Source organism: Mesocricetus auratus, unplaced genomic scaffold (genome assembly GCF_017639785.1).
Source record: "Mesocricetus auratus isolate SY011 unplaced genomic scaffold, BCM_Maur_2.0 Super-Scaffold_100031, whole genome shotgun sequence".
In the NCBI taxonomy this organism is placed as follows: Eukaryota; Metazoa; Chordata; class Mammalia; order Rodentia; family Cricetidae; genus Mesocricetus; species Mesocricetus auratus.
In genome coordinates, this window is record NW_024429212.1 from 4753971 (window position 1) to 4769768 (window position 15798).

At 46.2% G+C, this 15798-nt stretch overlaps 1 protein-coding gene across 4 annotated transcripts in view; it reads right to left on the reverse strand.

Annotated features, from left to right (window-relative positions):
* Dlgap2 (DLG associated protein 2) overlaps window positions 1-15798 on the reverse strand; it is a 684399-nt gene that overhangs the window by 43335 nt on the left and 625266 nt on the right. For all 4 annotated transcript variants that reach the window (XM_040733553.1, XM_040733551.1, XM_021234406.2 and 1 more), the window contains one exon: window positions 11342-11561. In XM_040733553.1, coding sequence (XP_040589487.1) covers window positions 11342-11561 — 220 coding nt within the window. The remainder of the gene's footprint in view (window positions 1-11341; window positions 11562-15798) is intronic.

Genomic DNA, 15798 nt, shown 5'->3' on the forward strand with positions numbered 1-15798 from the left:
GAAAAGATTAAATGTCAGCCGGCCAGCATTCATATAGATGTTTCTGAAGGTAATGATTATTAATTTATTTGTTCATGTCTACAGCTTCCAGATCTGTCTCCAATCTCATTTGGTTTCCTTTCATTCCACAGAACATCCTTGCAGTATCTTATGGACATTAGGTACTAAGTAAATATTTGTGACTTTGATTCAATCAACTGTATGATTGATTAGAATGGTAGTGAAGTAATGACCTGCTATAAATCAACACAATGAAAAAGAAAATGTCAGCTTTGGCTAGGGAAAGCAAGGAAAGCACACACTGGCATTTATAGAAGCAGATGAGTGAGCTTGCTCACTTTTATGGGTTGAGGCTTTCCTCCTGGATCTTAGCACCCCTTGTGGGTACCTGCATCAGCCAGGACTAGATGCTCTTAATCATGGTTATGTCAACACTAATATGATCGATCGGTTTAGTTTTCCTTATTGCTCTTCTTATTTGGCACAAAAATAAGTCCATAAATAGATGGATAAACAGAGGTATGAATGTTCTTAGTGATGATTCCCTGGCGTTTTTCAAAGCTTCCCTAGGACATGTGTTAAAAAGACACAGTGTGCTACTCTGATGTGACGAGGTCAATAAAGATGGAATAAATCGGATGGCACCGCTCGCTCCAACAAGGGCTGCTTCCCATGTGCCCACAGACACTCCTCTCTACACAACTCTTTCCTCGCTTTGCCTTACTGCCACCTTCTTTGTCATCTGTAAATATCAACAGTGGCACAGATTTTACAACTCGAGTCCCTAAAACCATTCACCAAGCCACCATGTGTTGCTCAGCGTTCTAGGCATCTGGCGTTTCAAAGGACTCAGACTAATTTCAGAGCAATCAGTCTCATTCAACTCTTGCATCAATCTTGGAAACACTAAGTTGGCTTGAGAGAATCTGTCTTAGCTCAATATCCCGACTGCCATCAGTAACAGCCGACACTCCCAGAGTGTCAGGGCTGAGCATTCCTGGTGGATGTTGAAAGTGAGAGGAAGCTATTATGGGCTTTTGTTATATTAATGTTTTTACTCAGATATGCTTTCAGTGGAATCACCAACCTTCTTCAGCCTCCCATGAGATGGCATGTGCCACCACATCTAGCTTGAAGCATTTGCCTAACTCTTACACAAGTATCTTTTGTTTTAAAGAAAAGCAGTTCAGTCAAATTAAGTTCAGGCCTCTACTTAATTAGTACCTTTCCAGAGACAAACATGGCATTTTGAAGGGTCTGAGGTAATGATATTGCAGTTAGGAGGCCACTATGAAACCTGCCTCAAAACTCAACTCTGAGGCAGGAGTCAGAGTGGGCCCTGCTGTTCTGGGAAAAGCCCTGCCTTCGACCTTTTCTACATCTCTGTGGAGTTGGACACATTTCCCTCACAAGCCTTCCCTGGTCAAGTGGGATCAGGGGCTCCTCGTCCACCTGCTGATTACAGGGAAAGATAATTCCAGGAGAATGTTTGTCCTGGTGTAGATCATCTGATCTTCGGGGAGAATGCAAGATCACTGAGAGGGGAGCGGAGCAGAGGGGAGAGGTGTAGAAAGAGGGGTCACAGAGGGAGGAGAAGGTGCAGAGGGAGGAGGTCCAGAGTGGAGAGCATCTTGTGAGCAGTAAAGCAGACAGAGACCCGGCAATGACGTGGTAACTGCTGCGCCGGAAGTACGTGGATATCATCTGGCTATTGCCTCCTGGGTTCACTGCCGATGAGGTACCATAGCTGGAGGAAGCAAGGCTGAAGCTCACAGTCAGCAAATGAGATATGCACTCTTCCTTAGCTAAGCTTGGGTGTGGAGAGTCTTTGGGAGTCCCCTATGGGGTCTATAGACAGGGGTCAGGGATCAGCTCTGGAACCATGAACTGCTGTGAGCATGGGGGTACTCTGCCTAGCCCAGCTGGCACTGCCAGTGTCATGGACTGCATATGAAGTGTCCTCCAAATGGTACATGTGTTCAAAGTTTGGCTCATATACTGTTGAGGCCGTTAGGCCACAAAGGAAGGCTCTGACCACTGTGTGACCCATTGAAGGTGTGTATTGAATGGTGTCTTTGAAGGTGGGGTCTGGTTGGAGGAGATGGGTCATGTGAGGGGTGCCTTTGAATGCTATATCTTGTCCTCAGATTCATCTTCTCTCTACCTCTCTGCCTCCTATCCACCACGATGCTCTGCTCCACCCTGCACCCTCTGCCAAGATGTTGGACTATGTCACTAGGCCAAAACTACTGGCTGAATTCTAAAATGCTGACAGAAAACAAACCCTTTCTTCCTTAAGTTGGCTTTCTCACAGCACTGGAACATAGTCAGGGACCTTCTTGGCGAGGGAAGCAGTCCCTGCACGTTCATACTTTCATTGCCATGACCTCTGAGCTGTGGCCGTGTCACATGAGCCACCGCCTGAAGCCCTGTGGCCATGGGTGCTGACCCTCCTCAGGGGCTGACTCTCTCTGAGCCCCTGAGCTGCAGCCTCTCGCATCCTTCTCAGGTGATGGATATAGACTTTCCCAACTCACCCTGTCACGTTTTGTTTCTTATTAATTTTCTGAAGGCCATGCTAACCTGTAGCCCTGAGAACAGGGCCTTGGACCTGAGCTTGGACACAAGAAGGAGGCCAGGTCCTTGGTCTTAAGTATATTTCTCTAAACTTCAAATATAGGGAAGAGATTTCAAAGATCTGGAGGCTTCTGAGGATTCCCAAAAGTAATTGGTGTTGGTGGCTTCTGAGAAGCTGAGGGGTAGACCACAGCAACTGCAGAGACACCTCAGACATCCACGGGGACACTTTGGATTGACCTCTGCATGGGGTCATCACTTTGGACTTAAGCTGTAGGTGAGGGCAGGAGGTGTGGTCTGGGCAGGAGGGAAACATGTGAGTTTTACAGCGTGGGCTCTGACCTCACAGGATTTTAGAGTTCAGTCCTGATTATATTTTCCCAAAAGAAAAACATGTCCTTAAAGTCCAGTGTGAGAGAGACAGCAACATTCACACTTTTCCAAACTTATAGAAGACCTCATGCATACACACACTCACCTAATATTTCCTGAAACGTACTTAGATACCACCACCCATGACCTGCCATGTCTGGAACCTGGGACCTGGAACTGTGCACAGGGGGAATGGGACAGATGTGACGAAGCACAGGGTCTTGAGATGGGACATGGTGCTGGCTTATCTAGTGGAACAATATCACTACTGGGGTGCTACTTGTAGGAATAGGAAGACCAGAGTCAGCAAAAGCAGTGGTGACAACAGAAACAGTTTAGGGCCGTGCGGCTGGTGCTGCAGAAGGCAGGAGATTCCACTGGGTGAAACGGCAAAGAGGGCTTCTTAGATTATCATTTGGATCCTAGAGAAACAGTGTCTGGCTACCACCTTGAGACCCAAGTTAGCTATGGGATCACTGCAGTGGTCACGGAGCAGGTCTCTGTGGCTCTAGGACACAGAGCTGTGGCCATGTGCTACAACAGTGAGCTTGGACTGAGCATACTTGCTTATAAAGGCTTCACCAATCCCAGGGCCATTTTGGTGTTCTAGGTTATGCAGCTGTCCAAGATGTACAGGATGATCCCGGACTACCTTCATCTCTGTAAAGATGTACACCATTCTACAGCAGGCCTATGCTGTCCGGGGCCTTCCAGCAATCTTTCCACCTTACCACATTTGTCAGAATCCAGTGGCAACTTTGCACCCTGGGTTGTGATGGGGGCCCAGTGATCCTTCTGGTAGCCCATACCCCAATGTCTGTGGTTCCCCTGTCTTGTAGATTTCCTTCAGCAGTCTCCTTTTCAATGCCTAGAAGCTGAAGCTCTCTCCAGTCTAGATTTCCATAATTGTCACTGAACATTAGGTAAACCTTGATGTGCCATTAGAGGCTTCTGCATAGTGTTTTCTATGAATTTAAATGTTCAATTCTGGAGGGATGTTCTTTTTTTGCTGTTTTTTCGAGACAGGGTTTCTCTGTATTGTTTTGGAGCCTGTCCTGGAACTTGCTCGGTAGACCAGGCTTGGTCTTGAACTCACAGAGATCCTCTGCCTCTGCCTCCCGAGTGCTGGGATTAAAGGTGTGCATCACCACTGCCCAGCTGGAGGGATGTTCTTAATACCCAGAAAAGCAAACTAGAGGCTCAAGGCTTAGGAAGGCCCAGAAACACAAGATTTGTGAGACCCCCTCTCCCACTGGGCTATATAAGCAGTGAGGACTGATGGAGACGTCGCCTCTCCTACTAGCTGAGCTGTGAGTCATGCAGGGAGTTCCAGGGACACAGCTTTTGTAAGCTGTCACCCACGCTGGGGTAAGCTTCTCTGTCATGCACCTGCCTTTGAGTCCTCATCCATGATATTGTGAGTTATCACCTTAGAGATACTCCTCATAAGGAACCCCAACAAATTCACTGGTGCACCAAGCGAGGCTTTGGTCTGTCATCGGTGCTCTGTGTGGGATGAAGTCATATAACAGAGGTGCCTTAACTTGCACAGATTCACACCACTCTCTCTGTCTCTCTGGGCTCCCACTGGCTCTGTTTGGTGAGGGTACCAGCTGCACTCGGCTCCCAAGCTGTTCCCGAATCCTTGGCACACCCTGAAGAAAGTCTCTTCTCGGGATGGAGCTGTTCTTTGTGTCCCATCCTGTTTCTGCACCCTGGCACTTGCATTCCTGTAGGGTGACTTCAAGCTTAAGAGGGCAGCAGTGGACCAGCAGGGCCAGTCCCTGGATTTAATTCCTCTCCCGTTTCCTTAGAGTCTGGTCTGTCTCCATTTGGGGCTGTAGTTACTGCAACTATATCTGACAAGCAGGTGATTCGTCTTCCTTGATGACATCATCTGTGCCACCTGGACAGCAGCCTTTCAGAGTCTCATGGGAACTAGCTGGAGGCTAGTTCTGGACCTGACCAATGATACAGGAGCATCATCTGCAGGCTGTTCCAGCTGCTCAGTGCTGCCTAACTCTTGTCCCTTTTACACGTATGATTAGGTTTGGCAGTCATCTCTAGAACTTTCTATAGCAGGGCAAGGGCAGACTTTTCAACTCTTTTGTGCCCATTAGCTTCAGCTGCACAAGAAACTATAGCTTTGGGTCATTTCTTCTCACAGCAAGAAGTTAACACTCCGAGGTTAGCTCCTCCTTAGTCCTCTTGTCTTGGCTTGCACACAGCAAGAAGTTAACACACTGTGGTTAGCTCCTCCTTAGTCCTCTTGTCTTGGCTTGCAGATGACTTTTTCTCCCTGTGTCCCCATGACCATTCCTCTGTGTGTCTGTGTCCCAATCTCTTCATCCCATAAGTACCAAGTCCTACTGGATAAGGGGACTCCCAGGTGACCTCACTTTAGCTTAACCATTTCAGTAGAGGCCCATCTCTTAAGAAGTCACAAGCTGAGGGCTTGAAGGTTAGGGATTCAATAGACTTGACTCATCCTGCAACTCTCTTGTGCCGGGGGTCACTCAGTGGTCCCTGAGCTGTGCTGGCACCGGTCCACAGTGCACAGTGCCTGCTCTATAGCCCTGAGCCTTTTCTCGCCATAGTGGTTTCTCCTTCCTTCCTGCTCAGTGCTTCTAGATCCGTGACATCAAGGGTCTTCCTGACTGCAGGCTTGCATGCCTTCCTATACTGGTCACACTGCTCAGTCTCACTGCAACTGGGGGATTCTGGGTATTGCCATGGTGTCTCAAGCCTCCCTCTGGCTTCCATCGCTTTCCATGTCTTCTTGACATGCAGCCGGTATATGCAGATGACTGGTTCGTCGCTTGCAGCTGTGCCCAGGCTTTACATCTGAGGCTGAAGCTCAGACCCACGATGATTCTATATTCCAAGCAAGTTGTCCGCACCCTGAACACAGCACACACCTCCTAAATTCTCATGGTCTAAACACAGCACAATGTTTTCTGTGATGTGGAAGGTGGCTTTTCTTTATTTTGGACTTTCGTATCTTGAAATGGAAAGTGGCCCTGTGTGGTCTTTCCTCAATGTTTTCTCTGTTCATCTGTTTATCAAAGTATTTATGATTCTTCTTTACCTTGTGAGGAAGTGCCTGGATTTGAAGAAGCTGGGGACTAGGGTCACAAAGCCCCAAGCAATGCTCAGGCCAGAAACTTGGCATACCCATCTGTAAAGACCTAATATTCACACAACAGAGAACTTTGCAAAGAAGTACAGAAAAAATTCATGTTATTGAGAACCGTTTTCCCTCTGTCTAATATTCAAGACAAAAATATAAGGATAGCTTTTCCTCTGGTATGTTAGGGAAGATTTGTCTTGGAAACAGAGTTATTATACACCCTGGAGAGAGAAGTCACTGTTGAAATATGAATAATAAGATAAAGTAGGTCTGTGCTGTTCCCTCTGTCATCCCTGTGTGGCTTTCCCTTGGTTCTGATGACTTCTAGAATTAGTTGTGACATGTGTGGAGACAATTTCTGACCCAGAGAAAAACCATTATCATCTAATTTTATACTGCGTCCCCTCACAGTACCAATGTTATTCTTTCCCTCGAAAAATCGGGTGAAATGAGCATTTAGACAAGCAGATCTACCTGATACATCATTTCATAGATGAGAGAGAAGCCAAGTGTGAAATGGAAGTTAGATGTTTTCAGGACCACTTCATTTAAGGAGGGGTTTATAATCAACACCCACCGCTTTTCATAATGAAAGGCATGATGGATGGGGGTCATCCTGCCCAGTGCTGTGTTCCATGTTTGCTGGGGATCACAGAGACTGATGAGTGAAGCTTGGTGGGTTGGACTCCCTGCACCCCACATTGCAGGTGAGGAGGGGCGACCTGATAGGCACATTGGCTAATAGCACACACCTGCCAAGGGTCTAAGTCAAGTCTGTTCACTATGTTCTTAAAAATCTATAGTAATTCACTCATCTGTACACTTGACACTTGATTTATTGCATGAGCACAGGGCTTCTAGATTTACATGTTTATAAGGTGAGAAAATCTAATACTGCCTGCTTTCATTTTTCAAGCCTCTGTAAAGAACATGTTTAAATGCCTCTTGTACTTCAAAACAATCACTCCGAGATGTTTTTGAAAGTAGATTTTTTTTGAGCCATGAAAGGAAAGCATTTTTTAAAAAATCCCTTTCAGTCCTGGAGACAAATCCCAGAGCCTCCTGTACTCCAGATAAACATCCTACTGCTGAGCTGCACTCCAAGTGCCCCAGGACGATAGAAGAGTGTTAATTCGTCAAAATAATCTCCATTGTGAATGAAGGTGGCCATCAAATGCTAGTGTAACAGGTTACAAAACCAGGAAGTACTTGAGACCAAAGTTACTTAAATCCGCTTGCCTCATGGACAGACAGTTCTGATCAAAGTTGGGGTTCAGCTCTCACCATCAGCATGCATAGTGATGTAACTGACAACAGAAGGCACGGTCCTAGAAGGATGCTGATATGGTTTGTCCATCATGTGAACTGTATTAGGAGAGTGACAATATCAAATCCACAAGCAGCCACATGCAGCCCTGAACCTTCAGACCCAAAGAGCAGCTTGATAGGTGATACCCTTTGTGAGTAGCATAAGGGAGATACCGAAGGAAGACATACTTCAGTCTCAGAATATGGGGAGAGTTGCAGTACGATGGCCATAGGCAGCCATAATGGGGCCATGAAGGGAGAGGCAGGAGACTCAGACCTGTCATTTCCCTTCAGTTCTGTGACACAGGGAGTTTCTCTCCATCTTATGAGTTTCCAGGGGTTGGGGGTGCGGGTAAGTTCTGCATGTGAGTCAGAAGGCAGGAAGGTGATGAGAACAGGGAAAAGAAACGGTTAGGTGGTTTAGGGGAAAAGGATCGTGAATGTGCAGTTTGTCTTTGACTAAAATCTATGAATGCCCTTAGCCCTATTGATACCCCTACTTTTGCTTCAGGCAGGAGATACCAGAAGTATTTAAGACAATGTCTTTGGTTCTGCCTTGGCTAGAGGGCTGGGATGCCAGAATGGCCTGGGTTTTTATATCTTTTCCCCTAAGTGAACATCTTTCCTGGAATCCACATGGAAGGGTGTGGCAGAATACTGATAGACCACACTGGACAGTTGAACAGGGAACTAGACTAACCGGCTCACCGCCCCTCCCATGCCTCCATCAAGTAAAGTCTCAATGACTCCACAGTAGGAGTGACCTTCAATAGTATCCCACTCTCTGGGGATCTCACCTGTCATCTTTCTTAACTTCACAACAATAAAATGCTTCCTAAAACTCACCTTCTATGAACTTCATTCTTCAAAACTGAAAGGCTAGAACCTGAATGCTACCAACTTGCTCCAAATTCTGTGTGATAAAAGCCCACCTAAGAGTTGAGAAAGGCTCTCAAGGACATCTCCAAATTTTCATGCATTAAAGAGCAGAGTATAATTCAAGTTGTCTTGCACTTTTGCACAGCTGCGAGAAGGATGGAGAACGTAAGGCCGCAGCTCTTATTGCTCCCTAGTTCTCCAGAAAAAGACTACTAAGGCTGTGTGACCCGATGTCTAGAGAGACAGAGCTAGGGAGTCTATAACACAATATTAAATTTGAATTCTGTGACTTGGGGACTTTCCCTCTACACTGCTTTTCTAGATTAAAAAAAAACTTTGGCATTGTTCCTAATCTTATTAACCAGGCCATGTCGAGTGTCATCAAGCATCTGAAGAAAAATCCTTAGCATTGTGTAGGATGTGCTCAGAGTAGCCGTGGTGGGTCCAGTGGGGACCCGAGCTTCGGCTTCACACGACGGTACCCATGCTACCCATGCTACCCTATGATGGTACCCATGCTACCCTATGACATCTTCCAGCAGCCCACCTTTGTGCTTATTTGACCCACCGTTTTTTTCCATGATGCTGATATTTACCCCGTAGTCTAGAAGAGAGTTTGACTCAGTAACTAGGACGAGACCCACTGGAAACTTTGAATAGACACATTTAAAAATTTATTTCGTATGGGGATTTTTTGGAATGTGCAGTGTGCCTGGGAAAAACGATTTACTGTGTATATAAATCAGAACTTTAGACTGAGTTTTGGTACTGTTTCTTACATTATCTCTGTGAAATCTGTTCTATTTCTATTCTCCATAACGACAGCTCTAAAAACAGCAAAGCCATTTTCTACCACATAATTATTGTTTCAAAGCTTTTCTGAAGACCATGAAAATGCTTAATTGTTCATTTGCTTGTAGGGAGCATTCAACAAACACCAGTGATCTTGAGTGATTCTCTTCAAAGGGGTTGCCTTTTGATTTCATTATGTTTTTTTTTGAGACAGGGTCTTACCAAGGAGTTCAGGATAGTGTGGGATTCATTATGTAGCTCAGGTTGGCCTCAAACTCTCAATCCTCCTGCCTCAGCTTCTTGGTTGCTGGGGTGATGGGGCCCCAATGCTCAGGCCTAGCTTCCTAAGGTTGCTTTTTAATGTAGTGGTTGTGAATCTCATTCCTTCCCTATGTTTTCAATTAGCTCTATTCTCACATGTAGGTAGACGATGGACAGCAGCCTGTGACATCACTGAGGCAGAGGAGCATGTGACACAGGACACCTGAGAGAACAACCAAAGATTGTAACTGCCAGTCTCCATGACTGTGCTATCCAGTTGACACGTACAGCTCTGTCTACTTCAAGTCACAGACTTGGGCTGTGCCCTTGGTTTTCCACTAAGCAGTGATGAGGACAGAGCCCCATGTTCCACTGGACATCTCTCATCAAGGCCCATAACTTACGGTTTAATGCATCACAGAAGCCTCTGTTGGGGCCACCAGGCCACAGGAGAAGACAGTGAGTATAACAAGTCCTTTTCTGTCGGAACCTTCTTATTGATTATGAAAGCTCAGACTATAGCTTAGGCTTTTTCCTTCCTGGATCTTATAACTTAAATGAACTCATTTGTGTTAATCTACATTCTGTCACATGGTATTACCTCTCTTCTATCTTGCACCTCCTGTTTCCTCTCCGTGTCCCCTGACCTCTCCTGCAAGCCTGGATTCTTTCTCCTCTTCCTTTCTCTCCCCGGAAATCCTGCCTATACCCGGTGTCTAGCTATTGGTTGCTCAGCTTCTTATTACACCAATCACAGCAAATACATCCTCACACAGTGTACAAATACCCCCCAACAAGTGAGTTTCCACTGCTTCTGTAGAAGAGCACTCAACGTGTTCTCTGGAATACCTTATTCATTGTTACTACTTCTCCGAAGACCTCAACAACAGACTTGGAGAAATGGACAAGCCTAAGGCTTCACCAAGGTAAGCAATGGAAAGAAACTTGAAATAGTTTATTCCTCTATAGACACCAGCATGAAGTAATTCTTCCTGTAGTGCAAACAACAGTGCAGAATGTACCCTATGACAGAAATTCTTCAGTTTGTCATTTGGCAGTGTGTGGGACGTGAGTCCTAGCTCACATTAGCACTGAACAAAGAAGCCTGTTGTGAGCACTCTGACCCCTGCTTTCTGAGGTCTTGTTCCTTCTTGCTACATGTCCTACCTGACTTTTGGCTCCTGACATCATTTAATATTGACACAGTATGTTCTGTTTCTTCTTAGGATTGTATTTTAAATTCCTTTGATGTGGCCACAGAAGTTTGAATCTTAGGCTATCCGAGATACCTCGTTTTTTGACACTGGAATGTTTTACAGCTTCTCTCCCCAGCCTTCACCTGGAGTGTGGCAAACTTTTACTGCTCACCGTGTTTTATGGGTTTCTCTGGGCCATGTATATTCATTGTGTTATATAAATAATAAGTGTGCAGTAAGCTAGTGGGCAGTGGTGTTTGGTCGAAGTGGTAAATCTTCAAAGGATGGATATGGCTTTTCGTAAGAACTGCAAGAAAATGTGACACTGAATCCTCCAAGCTTAAGTCAATGAAAGGATTTACACTAACCACTGACTGGCTTTGTAGTGATGAATCACATTTATGGATTTGATATTGAGTGGCAGTGACTGAGGCTGGGCTCTGCAATGCAGATCCACTGCAGGGGACATTGCGTAGTCCACCCAGATGTCACTCCAACCTCTTGAATATTGGCGTTAAGACCCAAGTACTGCCCAGATGTCAGTACTTACACTCTTGTATGCCTTAGAAACCTTAATGCAAGTTATTATTCCTGATTCTTTCAAAGGACCTTGATAATTTATAGAGTTCACCTGAGAAAGAGGCAATGTTATCTTTGAAAGAAGTGCTTCAGAATGCTATTGCGAATGTCATTATGTGGTGCATGATAATTTCAGCGAGTAAATTTGACCTGTGGCGAAGGTGTATGCCAGCTCCCTTCTAGGAAAAATATTTAAGCACACCTGTAGGTTTTCTGTTAGGTAGGTGAAAAAGGATATTCTATTTACCTGCTGTTGACCTGATGGTTGAGGTCATGTTGGAGGGTGTCATCACGGGAATACATTCATCGTCTTGGGAGTAACCAGCTTGGATGGCTCGAAGGTAACTGTGACTCCTTGTCCGGAAACATCCAGGAAGGTCAAGGGCATCCATGGCCTGAGATTCAACTTCACTGAAGACAGATTCGCACACTGACTCGAACTGCCCATTGACTTCTGCTTCACTCATCTAGAAGAGCAACAGCACACGTGACGCCAGGATCCATCAGGGTGATCGCAATCACGTCACACGAGAACCAAGGACAAAATGCACTCGCGGGACTCGGTGACAGCTCCTTATATTTTCAGCACAGCTAGTTTGAAATCCACACTGGGAATCCGTTAAGCTTGGAGGATGACTTCTTAGGTTATTTCTTATAAAACTGGAAGGTACATAACTAGCTACAGATGACGGAAGTTCTGTGGACTCACCAGACTGACAGCCATCACAAAGTCCAGGAGACAGGGCAGGCAAAAGCCTCCCGAAACACCTGGTACACTGCCAACGTCCACACCATCAGGGCCATCCTCCTTCCCCAGTGAGCCCTTCGTTTCCCCAGCTACCTACCGCTCGGGCTGACTCTGGGTTGGAGGCTGTAGAAGTAAGCACACACGTTCAAGTGCATCAGCTACTTTTAGTTCATTTTCAGGACGTGAGAGTCAGCTGCTGCTCATTGTCATGGAAACGAATCCCAAATTTGGCAGAGGCACTCCTGCCCTCATCACCATTACAGCATCATGAGCAGAGTCGGGGTGGGGAAGACATGGCTGCCTATGAGATCTGTGTACATGAGACATGGTACATGGACTTAAATCTCGGGTGTGTTCTCCCCTAATAGATCGAGATTTGTAAGTACAGTGCCGATAAAGGTAGTAAGTTTTCAGTTTGTGTCTTAGGTTGTGTGTATCGGTTCACTCTGGGAACTGAACTTTCCCAAATACTCTTGAGGAAGCACTGTGTTGGGCCTGTCAGCCCTGGTGAGATCACGGGCATGCGCTGGACCATCAGCTCAGCCACAGGGGCTCTGCTCAGGGTGGACGGCCCAAGGGGACATGTTTGTCCTGATGCATGATGATGCTCAAATCCACACAGCATATACTGTTCATGGGTGAAACCAAAGATTTTAAACTGGAAATTCAGTCAAGGGGGTTACAGGGCTGAAAACCAGGTTGAAGGGTTAGTGGGAGAAGCATGGAGGATTTCAAGCATAAGAAGTTTAAATGGGGTTAGTGAACTCAGGTCTATATCCAGTGCTGGAGACAAGAGTCCGAGGGCTCAGTCTGTGCTCATCCCGGGGGTCCTCCCCAGCTCATCCCGGGGGTCCTCCCCACTCACTGACTCTGTGTTGGTAAACGACTTCTGAGATGGTAGACAGAATCTGAAATCCCCTGGAAAATGGGCTCCTGGGCAGGCTCGTGGGGGACTCTCCTGACTGTGACAACTGAGGTGGGAGGACCTGCCCACTGTGGGTGGCACCGTTCCCCTGTTTGGATCCCAGACTGCATAAATGGAGACAGATGCTAGCTACAGCCAGCGTCCACAGCCCTCCTTCCCTGCTCGTGGACACCATGTGACCAGATGTGACCAGATGTGACCAGATGCTGAAAGCCCCGGTGCCTTGACTCCTCTACAGTGTTGGGCTGCACCAGAATCCGTGATCCAGAGCAAACTCTTTCCCCTTCAAGTTGCTGTCCGTGTGTGTCATCACGGCAACAGGAGAAGAAACTCAGACATACCCACACACTACGGGGCTCTGTTTCTCAGGTGTGTCTTTCTATATTGGCACATATGTACACGGGTCAGTGGCATGATGGGGATCTCGGGATGCGGCCAGTCAGAGTTTGGGACACAGAACAGCACCTATGCTTGCTGTCTGTTCCCCTACCTCTCCAGTTCCTCTTTTTGTCCTATCTCTGACACCGTGAACTTAGTGATGATCTACTATCTGAGATCTGGTGTCTGTCCTCAGTACCTGATGGTGGACACAGGTAGACCATTTGTCCATCCTGAATATTAGACTGCCATTCTCCACCTCGGCCCTCTCCTCCTCCTCCACATCTTTCTAGTTGCCCGTGACAAGAGTCTGTCTGAGTGACGTACTGAGAATCATGTCACTGCACACAACTGCCTACAGCTATGGTGACAGGCTTAGGGCAGATTCTTAAGTGGGGCTTTCCATGATCAAGAAACACCCTTTTCCCTGCCATGCAGACTTCCTAGTCTACTCTTTAACTGGGTCACAGGCAAAGGTCTTGAAAATATTCTCTCAACTTCTCCTCTCTCCTTAGTTTGGGGTTTGAACAAGTTTCCCCTCCCTGTCGTGACCACCCCGACTTCAAATTCCTCACTAGACCATTGTAGAACTTGCTGGGACATCACTTCACCTACTCCAGGTCCACTGGGTCAGGTTTCCCATGCTTTCCCCACACAAAAGTGACATCTTTGCTCCCAAGGCCAGGAAACTCTGGCTCCTTCTCTTCAATGCCATGCACAAATCAGATTTCATCCTGTCTTCTCTACCCCTTCCCTTTCTTCCTATCTTCCACTGTCACTCCCTTTACAAACACACATTGACAGCTAAGAACTAAGACATTTTTTCCTTTCTTGTTCTTTCTGGTTCACTGTAGCTGGTCCACCATGGCTTCTCAGTACCCAGATCATGCTGGCAGACAGAACAAAGGAAGATATTAGTTTAAAAGTCTGTCTGCCAAAGAATCAGGGGAAGGTTGGAGTGATTCATAGGAAGGATGGAGTGGATCATGAAGGTGTGCGGCCATGAAGGTTTGTGACATCAGTTAGATTACAGACACCTCAGAGAAGATGAGCTACGGCATGACATTGCAAAAGCTTCAGGTCCCAGCAGGTCAATGCCCAGAACACATGGCTGCAACATGGATAAATCCAGAGGGACAACGTGCTTTAGTAAAACAAGCTAGTCCAAGAAGGATCCCTGCTGGATAGTTACACTAACACCAGGTATTTAAAATAATACAAAAAGTATAATAGGGGTGGCCATGGGCTGGGGAAAGCAGATTGGGTTTCAGTTTGGGGTGATGAGAGCATCCTGGGACTGAAAGATGGTGATAGGCTGACTGTGTGCACTGCAGCATGGTTGAAATGAGACATTTCAAGTTATATGGTTCTGTTATGTAACAACATTCCCTCCTGGAGGGCATGGGGAAGCTCTTAAGACTCAAGCAACAAACAACTAACAAGTCTCAGCAAGTTCCTGAAGCTTAAAAGATTTACAAGACTACTCAGCAAGATTATCTAAGTGGTAAGACTTCTGGGGAGAAGAGACTTTTCAATCTATAAAGCTGACTGCAAATTGTGCAGGGGTTTCCAGGGAGGCAGTGTTCCTGGATTGTTACCCATGCTGGGGCAATTATTTTAGGGATAGAGTTGTCTTTTAGCTATCTATATTCTGGAAAGTAACTCAGATTAAATAATTTGTTCTCCAAATTGGACTTTGGATGAATTAAAGGGGGGTACCCTTAAGTGTGGAGGAGATATTCTCATCTCAGGTGGGCATAACCCAGTAGTCAGTGGATCTAGGTCCTTGCCTTACAAATCTGAAAAATGAATTTCATGGAGAAATGAGGACTGGGTGAGACTGAATGAGTGTATTTCTTATTACTGTAGAATTTTAAAGGAGGCAGATTAAATATTCATGATGCTTCTGCCTCTACCCTGAGTGCCACCATGCCCAGCTTCATAGCACTTTACAATTTTTCATTTGGAGGGGCTGGAGAGATGGCTCAGTGGTTAAGAGCACTGACTGCTCTTTCAGAGGAACCAGGATCGATTCCCAGCACCCACATGGCAGCTCACAACTGTCTGTAATTCCAGGATCCAACACCCTCACACAGATATACATATAGGCAAGCACCAATAAAATTGTACTTGGAAAATGAACTGAATTAACTGAAAGGGACTGTGTCAACTTTAAAGGATGGGAATCTACCTCAGCAATCCTCATCCTGGGATGGGAGCTGTTACACTGACTTTGGGTACCTTCCAACTCAACTTCAATTCTTCTGTATGGAAATGGGGAGTTTTGTTGGCGAATCAGACCTCCACAGTAGCCCAATTCTTAGGAGCTGAGCGTGTTCTAATAGTACTGTAGGAGTGTTAAGAAGGGGATGTTGGAGTCCCCCTCCAGGTGGTCTGTGACTGTGGACACATCAAGCATGGGATTTTGAGAGCTAAGCCCCCATAGTCCTGAGTTGTATAGTAGGGGTAGTTCTTCCCATTTTAGTTCCTAAAAGTCCCTTTCCCATGGCAACTTGACCTAATTTACAAGAGGAAACCATCACTAAGGCAGGCATTAAAATCCTCAAATTAAGGGCAAGGACAAGACCCTCCCCATACCCACACCCACACCCACACTGCTGATAGAGGAAAGCCACTTGAGTGCAGCTTTCTG